Below are 15,960 nucleotides of genomic sequence, written 5' to 3' on the forward strand. Positions count from 1 at the left end.
GCACACTTAGGGAGAGTGTGGGGGGTGGGGAGGGGCAGAGGGAAAGGGAGAGAGAATCTTGAGCAGGCTCCATGCCCAGTCTCAGAGCCCCGAGATCATGACCTGAGCCAAAATCAGTAGTCAGAGGCTTAACCAACTGAGCCACCCAGGTGCCCCTCCATTAATTTTTCTACCCACTAGAAGCTGGTTTATGCCATTCTATTAAAGATTGATAGTGACCTTTTCTTTTTAATTTTTCAAATAGTTTCATTGCAGTTTCTCCTCTGGGGCTAGATGGTCTATTGTACATTTCTACTATAATCTCTTGTCTCGGGTGTCTATGGGTATTGTAGTTGTTTTGCAGCTTTTATAAGCAATGCCCACTGCTTTTTTTTTGCCTGTGTTCCAAGTTATGCAAAACAGATGAGGTCCTTGCCTTAGTCTTTCAGGAATTCCCCAGACAGTTTATAACAGATATATACAGTAAGTTACCAATATGGCTTTACTGTGCTTCCTCTGATTCAAGATGGGGGAAGTGGGAACCAATCTGCTGCCTGCTCAAGACTAAGCTTGCCCCCATTTGGAGGAAGTGGGATAAGAGTGAGTAAAAATATCACAAAACTTTCTACCATTTGAAGATGGCTTTTACTTAATTGGACATTTGCTTGACTGCTCTAAACCTTTGATTGTTTTTCTAAGTTGCTGCAAAGTTCGTTCAGAGAGCTTCTGGGATTTTTTTGTTCTATTTTGTATCAGTGGGGAATGAGAGCTGGGAGTTTACTAATCCACCATTTTGTTGATGTTCAGTAGTGACTTTTTAAAAACAATTGTAGTAAAATATATAAGATGAAACTTAGCATTTAAATTATTTTTGAGTGTACACTTCAGTGGAATTAAGTATATTCACATTGCTGAGCAACCATCTAACCATCTTAAACCATATTTAATTACAAATTATTTGGCTTCTTTTGCTTTTTTCATTCTATTTGACATCTCTGTGGCATTTTACTCTGCTTTTAAGTTATAGAGTTATCTCAGCTTTCATGATGCCTTTCACCTCTCTGACTGCTTGTTAGCCATTTTTGCTCCACTTACCTCTCCGATGTTAATGTTCCCCAGGGTGACATTCTTTACTCTTTTTCCATTCTCCCATTGTTTATACTCACTGGGTAATTGCATCTGTTTTCATGGATTTAAGTGGGTTCTCATGACGTACAGATTTGTATCACAGCCCAGTTACTCTGTTGAACTCATACTCATTTTCAACTCCCATCTCATTAGCCATAAAATGGTATTCTACAGGAACCTCAAATTTTATATCTAGAATATTTATCTTTCCAAAAAATTGTTTCCAAAAAAAATTATATTATCTGCCTTGGTTAATGAAGTCACTACTCACCTAAAATAGAAGATATAAATAATTTTCTAATCACATAATCATTCTTAACCCTTCCTGTTTCTCTTTTGGTCACTCACCAGGTTCTTTTGTTTCTAATGCTCCATTCTTGTTGCTCCAATTTATTTTTTTATGATTTATAAAAATTTTTTAAAAGATTTTATGTATTTATCAGAGAGTGAGAACATGAGCGGGGTGAGGGACAATGAGAGAGAGAGAAGCAGGCTCCCCCCTGAGCTGGGAGCCCAGAGCGGGGCTAGATCCCAGAACCCCGTGATCATGACCTGAGCTGAAGGCAGATATTTAACCGACTGAGCCACCCAGGCTCCCCCTTGTTGCTCCAATTTAGTTCAGACTTTCATCTTCTTGTGCTTTTGTTACCATAGTGTTCTCCTAATTCCTAATTTCTATACCTGTCTCTTGCTTTTCAAATTTATCATCTTTATCCTTGCCAGGCTTTAGTAAAATAAAAACCAGTCATGTCACTCAACTCTCTTTCCCCCCAAAATTCCTGTGGTTCCAAATGGATATCAGAAGATAAATACTCAGATTCTTAGCCTGGTATGTTACACCTTTAATGCACATTCTGTAACCCATCTTCACAGCTTTGTCTCCTTCATTTCCTCCTTCTCACCCTTCTAGGACCAAAGCATCCTATTCTCATTTTCTGAATTCTCCTTGCCTTTCCTCTCTCCTAGATTGCCTTGCCTACCTCTATCTTATTCTTCCTTATTTGTTTTTAAGGATCAGCTCGAATTTCATCTCCTCCTTGAAGCCCAATTTCGTTAAACTGTCCTTTCTCTGTTCATGTAGTACCTAGTTACAACATTGAGGATGCTGTAATACTACTTTTTCTACCTAACCAATGAACTCCCAGATACAGGAAGTATTATTATTACTGTTGCTACTGTTATGTCTTTTTTCCTATAGAAGAGAAGGGAGACCTATAAATAATTACAGTATAACATACAACAATTCCTATAATAGGGAGCACATAGGAGGTCATCATTAACATTTTCTCAGGGTGTTGGGGAAAGAGTACAAAGTAAGCAACATTTGAGGCAATTTGAAGTACTGTTCACATTCCAGCTGGAGAAAAGAACAAGCGTAAAGGCAGTGGGGTAGAATGAGCACGACCTATTTAGGAAATAGCTGGCGCACACTGTGGCCCAGGACTAGATACTTGCATGTAGAGAAAATGAGGCTGGAAAGGTATAGCTGAAGACTGATTGGAAAGAGCCGTTGTATGTTTTATTAAGTATTTAGAATACATAATTTTTTTGCACTGTAGTTGTCCTAGGGAGTATTGGCATGTGTGTAGTAATGTCACACTAGTTAAACAGATTTTAATCATATTTAATATCAGAAGTTGTTAAAATTTTGAGGAAATTCTGTTTTCATTTTCATATCAGTGCTTAATTTTGAGAAATTCCTTCCCTCTTTACCTGGTGAAGAGATCAAAATATACCCAAACATTTTCTTTAAATGGTATATTGTCTGTTATCAAAACATCCTTTCCATCAAACAAATGGAAAGATACACCATGTTCATGGATTGGAAGAATTAGTATTGTTAAAGTGTTCACACTACTCAAAGCAATCTATAGATTCAGTGCAATCCCTTTCAAAATACCAATAGCACTTTTTTTTTTTTTCAGAACTAGTACAAACAATCCAAAAATTTCTATGGAACCACTTAAGACCTCAAATTGCCAAAGCAGTCTTGAGGAAGAAAAACAAAGCTGGAGGTATTATAATCCCAGATTGCAAGGTATATACTACAAAACTGTAGTAATCGAAACAGTAAGAGTACTGGAACAAAAATAGATCAGTGGAACAGATAGAGAGCTCAGAAGTAAGGCTATGCCTGTATGGTCAGTTAATCAACAACTGAGGAGGCAAGAATATACAATGGGGAAAAGACAGTCTTCAATAAACGCTGCTGGGGAAACTGGACAGCTACATGCAAAAGAATGAAACTGGACTTTTCTTTACACTGTACACAAAAATAAACTCAAAATGGATTAAAGACCTAAATGTGAGACATGAAACTATAAAACTCCTAAAAGAAAATAGAGGCAGTAATCTCTGGGACATTGGCCTTAGAGCATATTTGTGGATATGTCTCCTCAGGCAGGGGAAATAAAGTAAAAATAAACTATTGGGACTACACCAAAATAAAAAGGAAAGGAAACCATCAACAAAACAAAAAGGCAGGCTAGTGAATGGGAGAAGACATTTGCAAATGATATATCCAATAAGGGGTTAATATCCAAAATATTATGGCTGTTAACTCCTTGTCAATTGTTTTTGCACTTGGAGGAATGTTAATTTCTGTTAAGATCCTGAGTTCTGGCACTAGAATATGGACTTTAGGAAGTGGAGAAGTCTTATTCATTATTTACAGAACTTTAGAGTGTTGAATAAAAGTCAGAATTCCTTCCCCCAATTTATGGTTGGAAATAGACATTCCTTGTGTAACTTATCCACTGCATGAAAATGGAAGCCTGCATCACTCTCCTCTACCACAGTGTCTTGACTCCCCATAGCCTCTGTTTTGTATATGCTTTAGATTACACTAGATACCTTTTTGTTCTTATTTCTCTGATAAAAGGCATATAAATTTTGCTTATGGACAATCCTGAAAAGCCATACACTATCTCATACTACTATAAAATTAAAAGTGTATGGTTATAGGTCTAGACACCTAGTCACCATATACAATTAGTGGAGACATCTAGTTTTCCATTAACAAATGTGTTATCGAATTCTGTGGCCAAGTGAAAGTCAGGTACCTGGTGTTAAAAAAAAAAAAAAAATCATAGATGTGGATTACTGTGTTGGAGAAGGGTTTATAACATAGTGACCTAAGATTTACTCTTAAGAGTTTTTTAACTGCATGACTAAAATGTCTATATTTCTCTTTATGTCATTTCTAGCAATAGTGAGACTAATTTGTAAAACTTTCAAATGTCAGAGAAATAAAGGAAAGGGGGGAAGTGGGACCATTAAGGGTCACTTTACATAATTCACTCATTTAATTGTCACAAATCATTGTGAGTTGTAGGTAGTTATTATCCTCATTTTACAAAAGAGAAAACCTCAGGAAGGCTATTTGACTTGTCCTCCCAGTAGTAGCATGCAAATATACTATGTTTTTTTCTTTCAAAAAATGCTTTTGCTTTATATCCTCATGGTTGAATTCTTTTGGCCCATCTGGAATTCATTTTATTATTAAGCATGACTCAAAAATCATTCGTCTTCATGGTTTGTCCAGTTATACAAACATTTACCAAAGAGTGACACTTTTGTTAGTGACATCTTGCCCCTGTCGTTACTATTGAATGGGCAATTCTCTCACCCTTTCAGTGCAGCAAGTCCCTATAACTCATGCATTGGTTAATGCTATTTCAGTTCAGTGACATTTATTGAGCCCTTGTTATGTATTTTAGTTAGGATGCTTTTAAGTTATAAGAAATAGAAAATCCAATGCAATTGAATCAGACAGTTCATTATCTCAGGCATGGGTAGAGTGGCTCCAGAGTAGATTAATTAAGTGATTGAACAAACAATCATCAGGGACCCAGGTTCCTTCCATCCTTGGCTCTGTTGCCCTCATTGTGCTTAACTTTGTCATCTACCAACTTCTTTGAGGCTGCAAAATGGCTGCTGTTTTAGGTGTCATGCACAGACATGACAATTTCTCTTGAAAGGAAGATATTTCTTACATGTATCACTTTTTAAGAGAGAAGAAACTTTCCCCCAGAATCCTTCTGTAGGTTTTCCCCTCATGTCTCATGTGACAGACTATTACCATGTTCCTGTACTTAAAGTGAACACTGGCAAGACTAATGGGCCATGATGTTGGGTTTAGATTAGACTATTTAGAACCAACCTCCTGAAGCTGAGGAAAGTCTTCCCACTCCTTGAAAGCTCATGGAGGAAGTTGGGTGGCTTGAACAAAATTCACAGTTAAATTAGGAAGGTGGAAAGGGGAAATAATTGTTGAATTAGGAGAGCCAACAGTTTTATCTACTATATTATGAGTAAAATGGGATGATCAGTTCTGGGGCTTACCTTACTGAAGGCATTTGAAATCTAGCTTGAATATTGAAGTAAAAAATAAGACAGGGGAAACTGTTAGTTTTTATAGGTAGTTTAAGGAAGGTCATGCAGAAGAGGGAGTAGTGGTATAATAAAGAAAACAGATTTGAGTCCTAGCCAGTGTCCTTTCTAGTTATAATTAGAAGAATGACTTGTGGTTTTCCAATAATTTTTGAACAGTACAGCTTGAGTTTAAATAGACATATTTATTCTCAATTCCTACCTTCATTTTTAAGAGATTCAGGATTTTTTCAATCATGTTTTTATCATGGTCATGTTGTATCTTTACTAAACTAAGAGTTAGCATTTTGATTTTGATACAGCTTACTAGCCAGTATTGGGACAAGTCAGTTAATATTTCTGATTGCTACTTGATAGGTTGTTCAACAAGGTAATTTTTGAGGTTCTTTTGTGCCTAACATTTAGTAATTAAAAAAAAAAAACTTGAGTAAGATTGGAAGCAGTTGTTTTCGATTATTTACCAAAGAGAGCATGTGGGTAAAATTTAATATATCTTTCTCTTACTTTTTAAAAACAATTTAAGCTATTATTATTATTTTTTAAAGATTTTATTTATTATTTGAGAGAGAGAGATTGAGAGAATGAATAGGAGGAAGGGCAGAGGGAGAAGCAGACTCCCTACGAAGCAGGGAGCCCCGCATGGGGCCAGATCCCAGGACCCTGGGATCATGACCTGAGCTGAAGGCAGATGCTTAACCGCCTGAGCCACCCAGGTGCGCCCCAATTTAAGCTATTATAATTTAGTTCTGAATCTTTTAAAATTTGCAAGTGTCTTTGGAAGTAGATGTTTACTAGGAACTCCTAAAATAATAGTTATTGTAAATATATATATTGAGATTATATTCCAGACAACTTTAAGGTACCAAAATTTTGCCTAAAAATTTTCTTGTGTCGTCAGTAGTACTTGGACTACTCTATAGTCTAATTTTGGGGAGTGACCCGGTGCACTGAAACTTTTAAGAAAAATATTTCTTGAATAATGTAATGCCATTGCTGTTGAGCATAAATATCACTGGCTTGATGTACATTTTATGCCTACTAGTTCAGTCATTCTGAATAAGTTGTGGGAAAAAATGAGATATTAACTGTGGTGTCTGCCTTAAAGAACTTAAAGATCTTTTTTAAAAAAAATCATATTTATCTTTTCCTAGAAAATAGTGAGTTCACATATTTATTGGTTTGGTTTTCCCCTTTTTTTGAAGATTTATTTATTTATTTATTAGAGAGTGAGACAGAGAGCACGAGAGGGGAGAAGGGTAAGAGGGAGAAGCAGACTCCCCATTGAGCAGGGAGCCCGATGTGGGACTCCATCCTGGCATTACCTGAGCTGAAGGCAGTCGCTTAACCAACTGAGCCACCCAGCTGCCCTTGGTTTGGTTTTCCAGTTTAGAATAGAACAAGCATCAGCTGGTCTTTCTAAAAACCGTGTTTTCATAAAAAAGGTTCTCATCTTTTTTTCTGTACAAAGAACTACCAGAAATATTCAAATTTTTAGAAGATTCTAGGAAATATATCTTAAAGATAGATAAATTTGCATTAGTGGAGGAGCTTTTTCTTCAGATCTGCACAAACTGTGAATTTTGAAAAGCCAGTTACTGGGTGGGTTGGTCTCTTCAAGCAATCAACAGCATTAGTATTACCTATTTTTCCATGTTCAGTTTCCAACTCATGCAATGATATATATTATATATATATATTTTTTTTAAGATTTTATTTATTTATTTGAGAGAGAGAGAGAACAAGCAGGGAGGAGGGGCAGAGGGAGAGAGGGAGAGAGGGAGGAGCTAACTCCCTGCTGAGCAGGGAACCCGATGTGGGACTCAGTCCCAGGACCCTGGGACATGACCTGAGCCAAAGGCAGGTGCCTGCAATTATGTATTTTAAAGCGTGTTTAAGTTTGACTCTGCTTTCTGGTTTCCTAGGGAAATATTTTAAATACTTGTATTCTAAAATAGCTGAGTGGTCACACTTACCCTCTGGCTTTAATTTTTCCTCCAACCTTTGGCGAACGTGACTGTACAGGGTCTGCAGAAGGTGTGTCTTCCTCTGCTGCTTCTGTTTTTATTCTTGGGCTCCGCTGAATTTCCCCAGCTAAATAAAATGAAGATTACTTGGGATTATCTGAATGTTCCTCCTCTCCTGCCACAAGATATAAATGGAATAGATGCATTCCTACTTCAACACTGATTGGTACACCTTCACATTGTCCTACACTTACTTAGATAATATTTAAAAATCCACTTAAAAGTAGAAACCCATGTTTGTCCTTTATTAATGGTTGTCCTATAAAGTGCTTCAAAGAAAGAAATAAAACCCTTATGAAACCCCAGTGTGTTTTCATAATTAAAAAATGTATCTAAATGCAGAATTTATTTTATACTACACATATTTTAGGCACTGACATTTAGCTACTACCTTGTAAAATACTGATAGTCACAAATACAGGCCATTTGTTTTTGATGAGTGTGAAATAAAGATAAATGTAGTAGTCGGGGAATGAAAGGGCATGGAGGGAAAGGGCATGCATTGAAGTCATGTGTAGCCAATTTGCGGTGATTTTGCTGCTTCTCAGACTGGGCAATTTAGAAGGTGAAAAATCTATATATAAAATAAATAAAAACAGATTTTATCTTTTTGTGGCACCCATGTAACCTTGCAGAAGGTGTTAAGTGAATGCAAGATATATGAGAGAGGGCAGATTAAATGTTAAAGCATATGTTTTATTCTTTACTCATAAAAAAGAAAAGTGTTCATAGTGTGACCCCAAAAACTAACTGTTTTGTTTGTTTATTTGTTTAGGATGGATTGGATGCTTTGGTATATGATTTGGATTTTCCTGCCTTAAGAAAAAACAAAAATATTGACAACTTTTTAAGCAGATGTAAGTAATTTTTTGTGGAGGTTAATGACAGACTGTATATAACAAAATCTTGACTTAGAGAATTCAAGCCCATCTTTTTTTTTTCCTTCTTCTGTCTACTCTTTGGTTATTTCATCTAAAATTCCTACATAAAATGAGCAGGAAATTGAGGAGATAGGAAAGAAACAATATTAATTAGTTTATTAATTTGAGTGCCTTATAGGAGAATATTTTATAAAATATTTTGCAGAAAAGGGAATGAGAAGTAATGGCTAAAATAAGTATGTTAAAATAATAATATACATACATGCACATTGAATTTCAGTAGTGTTATATTTATCCTCTATTTTTCTTTTGTAAATCATTAGCTATTATATTTTAATACCTGCAGGTAAGAACAGCTTGCACATGAAAAGCCCTCCTACCATTGAGATAAGGAGAATTTTCTCCATGAAATCTGGCTTATATTTAGGCTTTACAGACTTTCTTTTCTAAAAACCTTTTTAGATTTTGATACTTAGATTTTATCACTTAAAATTTGATTAAAGAATTTATTAAGATAGTTTCAAACTTTTAATCTTAAAAAATGATAATAAAATTTAGATCATGAAATCTTTCCCACTCCATTTCTTTATTTCTGTTTCTAAACCATACATAGTGATAACATTTGAGTTGGGTTGGTTTTGTGTTACTCAATTTTGGTTGCATATGTCTTGTTAGAAAAGTTTATTTTTCTAGTATGATCTTTTTCCCTGTTGTATTTTTCGTTTTTACACTTTGAAATCTTGCCTTAGAATTTTACTGATCAATTTAATTTTTTTAAGTGTCTCTGTTTTTTATAAAAATATTTATTCAACCAAATTTTATTTTGGAATTGGTGCCAGAACCTGAATTGGGAACTTTTTAACTATAAATTTTCTTAATTTCTCACATCTTACTGAAATTACAGGAGAATTTTATCACTGCTTACATTAGTTTACCAACCTACTTAAAAATAGAGCAAAAGAACTAAAAAGGTGGAGAATCTTGACCATTTCTTATTTGATGAGAGGCAAAGAATAAATGCTCATTGGTACAGAGGAGGGGCTGTGTGATTCTGTAAAGTAGGCAGGAAAGATGGGAACACATGCTTTCTTAATTTATTACTCATTTTACTATGCAGCATTACTGCTTTCATAATATAAGTATGCCTTTATATTACATTTTAAAATAGGAATATCAATAGCCACAGTAGAAATAAGTAAAATAAAATGAAAGTATAAAGCCTAAAGTAAACTTTTAACTGAAAAATGTGTAAGTTTAGTCTAGTTTTTAAATAGGAGAAAAGTACAGAGAGTAACATAACAAAATTTTAGCAAATTATATCTAGCATTATGTAAAAATTGTGATGAAGGAGGGTTTATACCAAGATTGCATTGTAAAGTTAGTTCAAGGTTCAAAAATCAATTAGTGTAATTTATCACATTAACATATTAAAAAAGAAAATCCATAATACCATCTCAGGAGATAAGAAAAGGCATTTGATAAAATTCAGTATCCATTTTTGATTAAAAAATATATCTCTGCAAACTAGGAAATGAAGGAAACTTCCTTACAGTGATAAAGAGAATCTACAAAAAACCTACAGTTAGAGTGTATATAATTGTGTATGACTAAATGCTTTCCCGTTAAGATCAGGAAAAGGCGGGCCTGTCTTCTGTTATTACCACTTTCATTCAACATTGTCCTGGAAGTTCTAGACAGTGCAGTAAGGTAAAATAAAGAAAAATCATGTAGATTTAAAAAGGAAGAAGTAAAAAATTTTTTATTCAAACAGCATGCTTTTGTATAAACAAAAATGTTAAGATTCTACCCAAAAAGCTGTAAGAACTAGTTAAGTTCAACAAGACTGCAAATTAGAAGATTACTATGCAGAAAGCAATTGTATTTCTATATATTAGCGACAAGCAATTTGAAGTTGATGTAACAAATATAGCACCTAAACATTTACAACAGAAGCAAAAACATGACAAATTTAGGGATAAATTTGACAAAATATGTATAAGACTTGTATACTGAAAACCACATAATATTACTGAGAAATTACAGAAGACCTAAAAAAAAAAAAGTAGATATTCAATGTTCATGGATGGGACAATTCAATAATAAAATGTTAAGAGTCCCCATATTAACTTATAAATAGAATCTATGTATTCTCAGAACCTAAGCAGGGTTTTGTTTTTTTTTTTGTATAAAGTGACTGGCAATTCTAAAATTCGTATGAAAATGTGAAGGATCTGGAATAGCCAAAGCAATTTTAGAAAGTAAGAGCAAAGCTGGAGAATTAACACTATAGGATTTTCAAGATCAAGACAGTATAATATTAATGAAAGAATAAACATAAATAAATGGAACAAAATAGAGAATCCAGAAATAGACCCATACATATGCAGTCAACTTATTTTCAGCAAAGGTGACAAGGTAATTCAGAATTCGAACCTTACTTCACACCATATACAAAAAGTAACTCAAAATTTTTCATAGACTAGACTTAAGAGCTAAAATAGCACTTCTAGAAGAAAACACAGAAAATATTTGTGACCGGTTAGGCAAGACTTTCTTAGATGGACACAAATAACACAAACTACTTTTAAAAGAAAATAGATTAGGTTTCATCAAAATTTAAAACTTTTTCTCTTCAGAAGATATTGCTAGGAAAATGAAAATATGAGCCATAGACTGGGAGAAAATAGTTGCAAAACATGTGAAAGGGGAAAGAATAATCTTTTCAATAAATGGTGCTCAGACAACTGGATATCTATACGTAAAAGAATGAAGTTGGATTCCTACCTTACACCATATACAAAATTAATTCAGAGTGTAAGAACCAAACTATAAAACTCTTAGAAGAAAATGTTGGCATAAGTCTTTATGCTCTTGAATTAGTTTCTTAGATATAATACCTAAAGTACAAGCAACAAAAGAAAAATAAATAAAATGGACATCAAAACTAAAAACTTTTGTGCTTCAAAGGACACTGTCAAGAGAGTGAAAAGACAACCCACAGAATGGGAGAAAATGTTAGCATATCGTATACCTGATAAAGGATTGGTATATAGAATATATAAGTAAGTCTTACAAGTCAACAATAAAAAGATAACCCAATTTAAAAATGAACAAGTGATTTAAATAGACATTTCCCCAAAGAAGATACACAGCTGGCCAATATGCAGCATGTTTAGTCATTGGATACTTTCAAATTATGGCCACAATGAGATGCTATTACACATCTATTAAGATAACTAAAATTTTAAAAACTGACAGAATCAAGTATATGTGAAAATGTGGAGCAACTGAACTCTGGCACATTGCTGGGTGGTTTGTAAAATGGTAAGGCACTCTGGAAAACAGTTTGGTGTTTTTCTTATAAAGTTATACATGCTTTACTTTATGAACCAGGAATCCCACTTCTGGGTATTTATTCAAGAGAAACGAAAGCATGTGTCCACACAAAGACCTCTTTGAGAATGTTCAAGTGGCTTTATTCAAAATTGCTGTAAACTGGAAGCTACTTGAATGCCCATCCGTTGGTAGTGGATAAACAAATTGTGGTACATCCATATAATGGAATATTTAACAGTAAAAAGGAGTAAATTAACTGATATGTGCAACAGCATCAATAAATCTCAAAAGCATTGGGACTTGTAAGTGGAAAAAGCCAGGCACAAAAGGGTATATACTGTATGATTCTGTTTATATGACATAACATTCCCCTTCCACTCAAATTATATTTATGTAATACTTCACACAGAGTAATAGATCTTCATAGAATGATAGGATTTTATATTCTGCTAAAATTCAATTATATGGATATTTATAGCTTTCATTAGTAAGTACATTAGAATTTTTTTACTGAAGGTGAATGTTTGCTTTGAATTGCTTTTTCCTGACATACCAGATATAGTGATCTAAGGATACACCTGACATGGGATAAAATCTTTCTCTTTAGTAATTCAGCTGAAGTCTCACTAGAGTATAACAACTTTAAAGTATAGCAGTTTGAAATATTTTAAACTTCAGGCCTAACTGTATTACAGACTGTTAATTTTCATCTCTTCATGTTGAAGAATGTTTACAGACTGAAAGGGAAATGAGAATCTGTGACCATTTGACTGAATAATTAGTTAAATATAAAGATTTGCTTTTCTGGACTCCGGTCTATGATACCTGAATAATAAGGACTACAAAGAAAATGTTTATCATCCTCATGTAACTAATAAAGATTTTAAGGTGAATTTTAAGTAGGCGTTAGAGATCCAGATAAAATGGTGGGAGTTAGTCACATTTTAGAAGAAACCTGTTTGGGGGAGTGATTGGAAGGAGGAGAAAGGGAGAATTTGGGAACAGTGATTATGACTGTATATGTTTGTAAACCATTATGAATGTCACTGAAATTTGGGGTACAGGATTCATAATTATGTTAGTAGAAAAGCAAACTTATTAAACAAATATAACCAGTCTAAAAGAAGATAATAGAGGAGGGAAGAGTATTGTATGAGAAATTCCATGAACCTGAGAGTAAAAATGTGGTAGAGAGCATTTGTTTGGATAAAAAAATAAACCCTGAAATGGTATTTTATGGTAGCATACTATAGCTTTCCTTATAGATTACAAAAGTGGCATATTAGCTCTGGGAGTGATGGTGTAGCAGCTATCTACTTATAAAAGCATATTAACAGTTAACAGACTTTTTATTTGCTTTGCCAATTATTTATTGAGAAAATAATGAGAATAATTAGCTATTCTGAGTTTAATTGTGACCGAAAAGTCTGAATTGGTTAGCATTTGGGATTTGACAGAGACCTTGAGACAAAGCATTCAGTTCATTTTAGACCAGGTTTTCTCAGAAGTGGCACTGTTGGGGCGCCTGGGTGGCTCAGTCGTTAAGCATCTGCCTTCGGCTCAGGTCATGATCCCAGGGTCCTGGGATCGAGCCCCTCATCGGGCTCCCTGCTCTGTGGGAAGCCTGCTTCTCCCTCTCCCACTCCCCCTGCTTGTGTTCCCTCTCTCGCTGTGTCTCTCTCTGTCAAATAAATAAATAAAAAATCTTAAAAAAAAAAAAAAAAAGAAGTGGCACTGTTGACATTTTGGATCAGATAACTCTGTTGTGGGGAGGGGCTGTCCTTTGCATTGTAGCATATTTAGTAGTATCCCTGGCCTCTACCTTCCAGATGCCAGTAGCATACTCTTCTTCCCTCTGTTGTGATAACCAAAAATGTCTTAAGACTTTGCCAAATGTCCCCTGGGCATAAAATTGCTCTCAGTTGAGAACTACTGCCTAAGACTTTATATTAATGAAGGAAAGAAATTCTGGGCACTGTCAGGCACGTGCTCCAAGCTTAGGAGATTTAATCAAATTTATTTAAAAGATAAATCATATTAGTAGTGGTTCCAGGTGAAGGCTGAATTTCAAAAAGGGGTAAATATAAGAAAGTTTTAGCTCAAGAAATCAGGGTTATTCCACAGAAGTTCTTAGCTCAGATTGAAACAACCATATCAAGTATGAGTATATATCCAGAGATAAATGTGAAAGAGTAGCATAAATCTATAAAAATTGGGTTAGGCCAAAAGCCTGTGATGAGCTGAGACTTGTGAGAAGTTCTTAGGACAACAAAAGGAACTTCCCCCACTCTTCCTTCTCCATTTAGAGTGATGGGTTGAAGATGTATGAGAAAGTGATAAATTTACTACACACCACCACCATTCATTCATTTTTGAGAGAGCTGGGGGTGGTGGTGGGGAGGGGTGGTGGTGGGGAGGGGCGGAGGGGGAAAGAGAGAATCCCAAAGTGGGGCTCCATCCCACAACTGAGATCACGACCAGAGCAGAAACCAAGTGTTGGATGCCTAGCCAACTGAGCCACCCAGGCACCCCTGCGAGACCATTTGTTCTTGAAATATTTTTTTCATGTCCAGTCGCTAAAGACATGAAGAATAAGACAGTGTTTTTCTTTAAAATTGTAGATCTTACCATCTTGTGAAGGGAAATACAGGAGCAAATAGTAACTTTTATATATATATTTTCTATATATATGTACTTTTATAGTTGAACTTTGTAGAGAATGTAATGATACACAGATCTTGAGGTAGTAAAGAAAGCCTTAAGAAGGAAAGTAATATTTGAGTTGAATCTTAAAAGACCAGGCTAGATTTCTTTTTTTTTTTCTTTTGAAGATTTGTTTATTTGAGAGATCATGACCTGAGCCAGACCAAGAGCCTGCTGCCCAACTGACTGAGTGACCCAGGTGCCCCCAGGCTAGATTTCTTAATTGAGGAAGAACAATTCAGGCAGAGAGGGAATAGCATTTGTTAAGTCAGAGAGCAATCTAAAAGTATGATGTCTTTGAGGAACCAGGAATTTTATTTAAATTGAACTTGGTTGATGATGAGTGGGAAGGGATAAGGAGGAGGACAGATGGCAGAAAAGACTGAAATGGCAGGTTGGGGCTTTTGGCTTAATGGATGGGATGATAAAGAATTACTTAGTAAAAATAAGACTACTTTTTTTGTTTTCATTGTTCTCATGATTTTTAAAAACTTAAAAGAATTGAAGTTCAGAGAAGGAGAAGAAATTTGAGCTCTTCAAATTACTTTACATTCCCAGATCTAGGCAGATTACACCCTAGAATATTGAATGAACATGCTGATGTGTTGAGGATCTTTAGAAAACCTTTGCAGAAGGAAACCGTCAACAAAACCAAAAGACAACTGACAGAATGGGAGAAGATACTTGCAAATGACATACCAGATAAAGGGCTAGTATCCAAAATCTATAAAGAACTTATCAAACTCAACACCCAAAGAACAAAGAATCTAATCAAGAAATGGGCAGAAGACATGAACAGATATTTCTGCAAAGAAGACATCCAAATGGCCAACAGACACATGAAAAAGTGCTCAACATCACTCGGAAATCCAAATCAAAACCTCAATGAGATACCACCTCACACCAGTCAGAATGGCTAAAATTAACAAGTCAGGAAACGACATATGTTGGCAAGGATGTGGAGAAAGGGGAACCCTCCTCCAGTGTTGGTGGGAATGCAAGCTGGTGCAGCCACTCTGGAAAACAGTATGGAGGTTCCTCAAAAAATTAAAAATAGAGCTCCCTACCACCCAGCAATTGCACTACTGGGTATTTACCCCAGAGACACAAATGTAGTGATCCGAAGGGGCACCTGCACCCCAATGTTCATAGCAGCAATGTCCATAATAGCCAAACTATGGAAAGAGCCTAGATGTCCATCAACAGATGAATGGATAAAGAAGATGTGGCATATATACACAATGGAATGTTATGCAGCCATCAAAAAAAAAAAAAAAAAAAAAAGAAATCTTACCATTTGCAGTGACATGGATGGAACTAGAGGGTATTATGCTAAGCGAAATAAGTCAATCAGAGAAAGACAATTATCATTTGATCTCACTGATATGTGGAATTTAAGAAACAAAACAGAGGATCATAGGGGAAGAGGGAAAAAAATGAAACAAGACGAAACCGTAAGAGACTCTTAATCATAGGAAACAAACTGAGGGTTGCTGGAGGGGAGGAGTGTGGAGGGA

General features: G+C 35.2%; 1 protein-coding gene across 4 annotated transcripts in view; it reads left to right on the top strand.

The window, feature by feature from the left end:
* Window positions 1-15,960, top strand: part of ROCK1 (Rho associated coiled-coil containing protein kinase 1) — a 152,750-nt gene that overhangs the window by 25,981 nt on the left and 110,809 nt on the right. For all 4 annotated transcript variants that reach the window (XM_045886953.2, XM_045886954.2, XM_045886955.2 and 1 more), the window contains exon 2: window positions 8,299-8,380. In XM_045886953.2, the coding sequence (XP_045742909.1) occupies window positions 8,299-8,380 (82 nt within the window). The remainder of the gene's footprint in view (window positions 1-8,298; window positions 8,381-15,960) is intronic.

The sequence above is a fragment of the Mirounga angustirostris genome, unplaced genomic scaffold (assembly GCF_029215605.1).
Source record: "Mirounga angustirostris isolate CCGP_5_RB_7025 unplaced genomic scaffold, mMirAng1.0.hap1 SCAF_14, whole genome shotgun sequence".
In the NCBI taxonomy this organism is placed as follows: Eukaryota; Metazoa; Chordata; class Mammalia; order Carnivora; family Phocidae; genus Mirounga; species Mirounga angustirostris.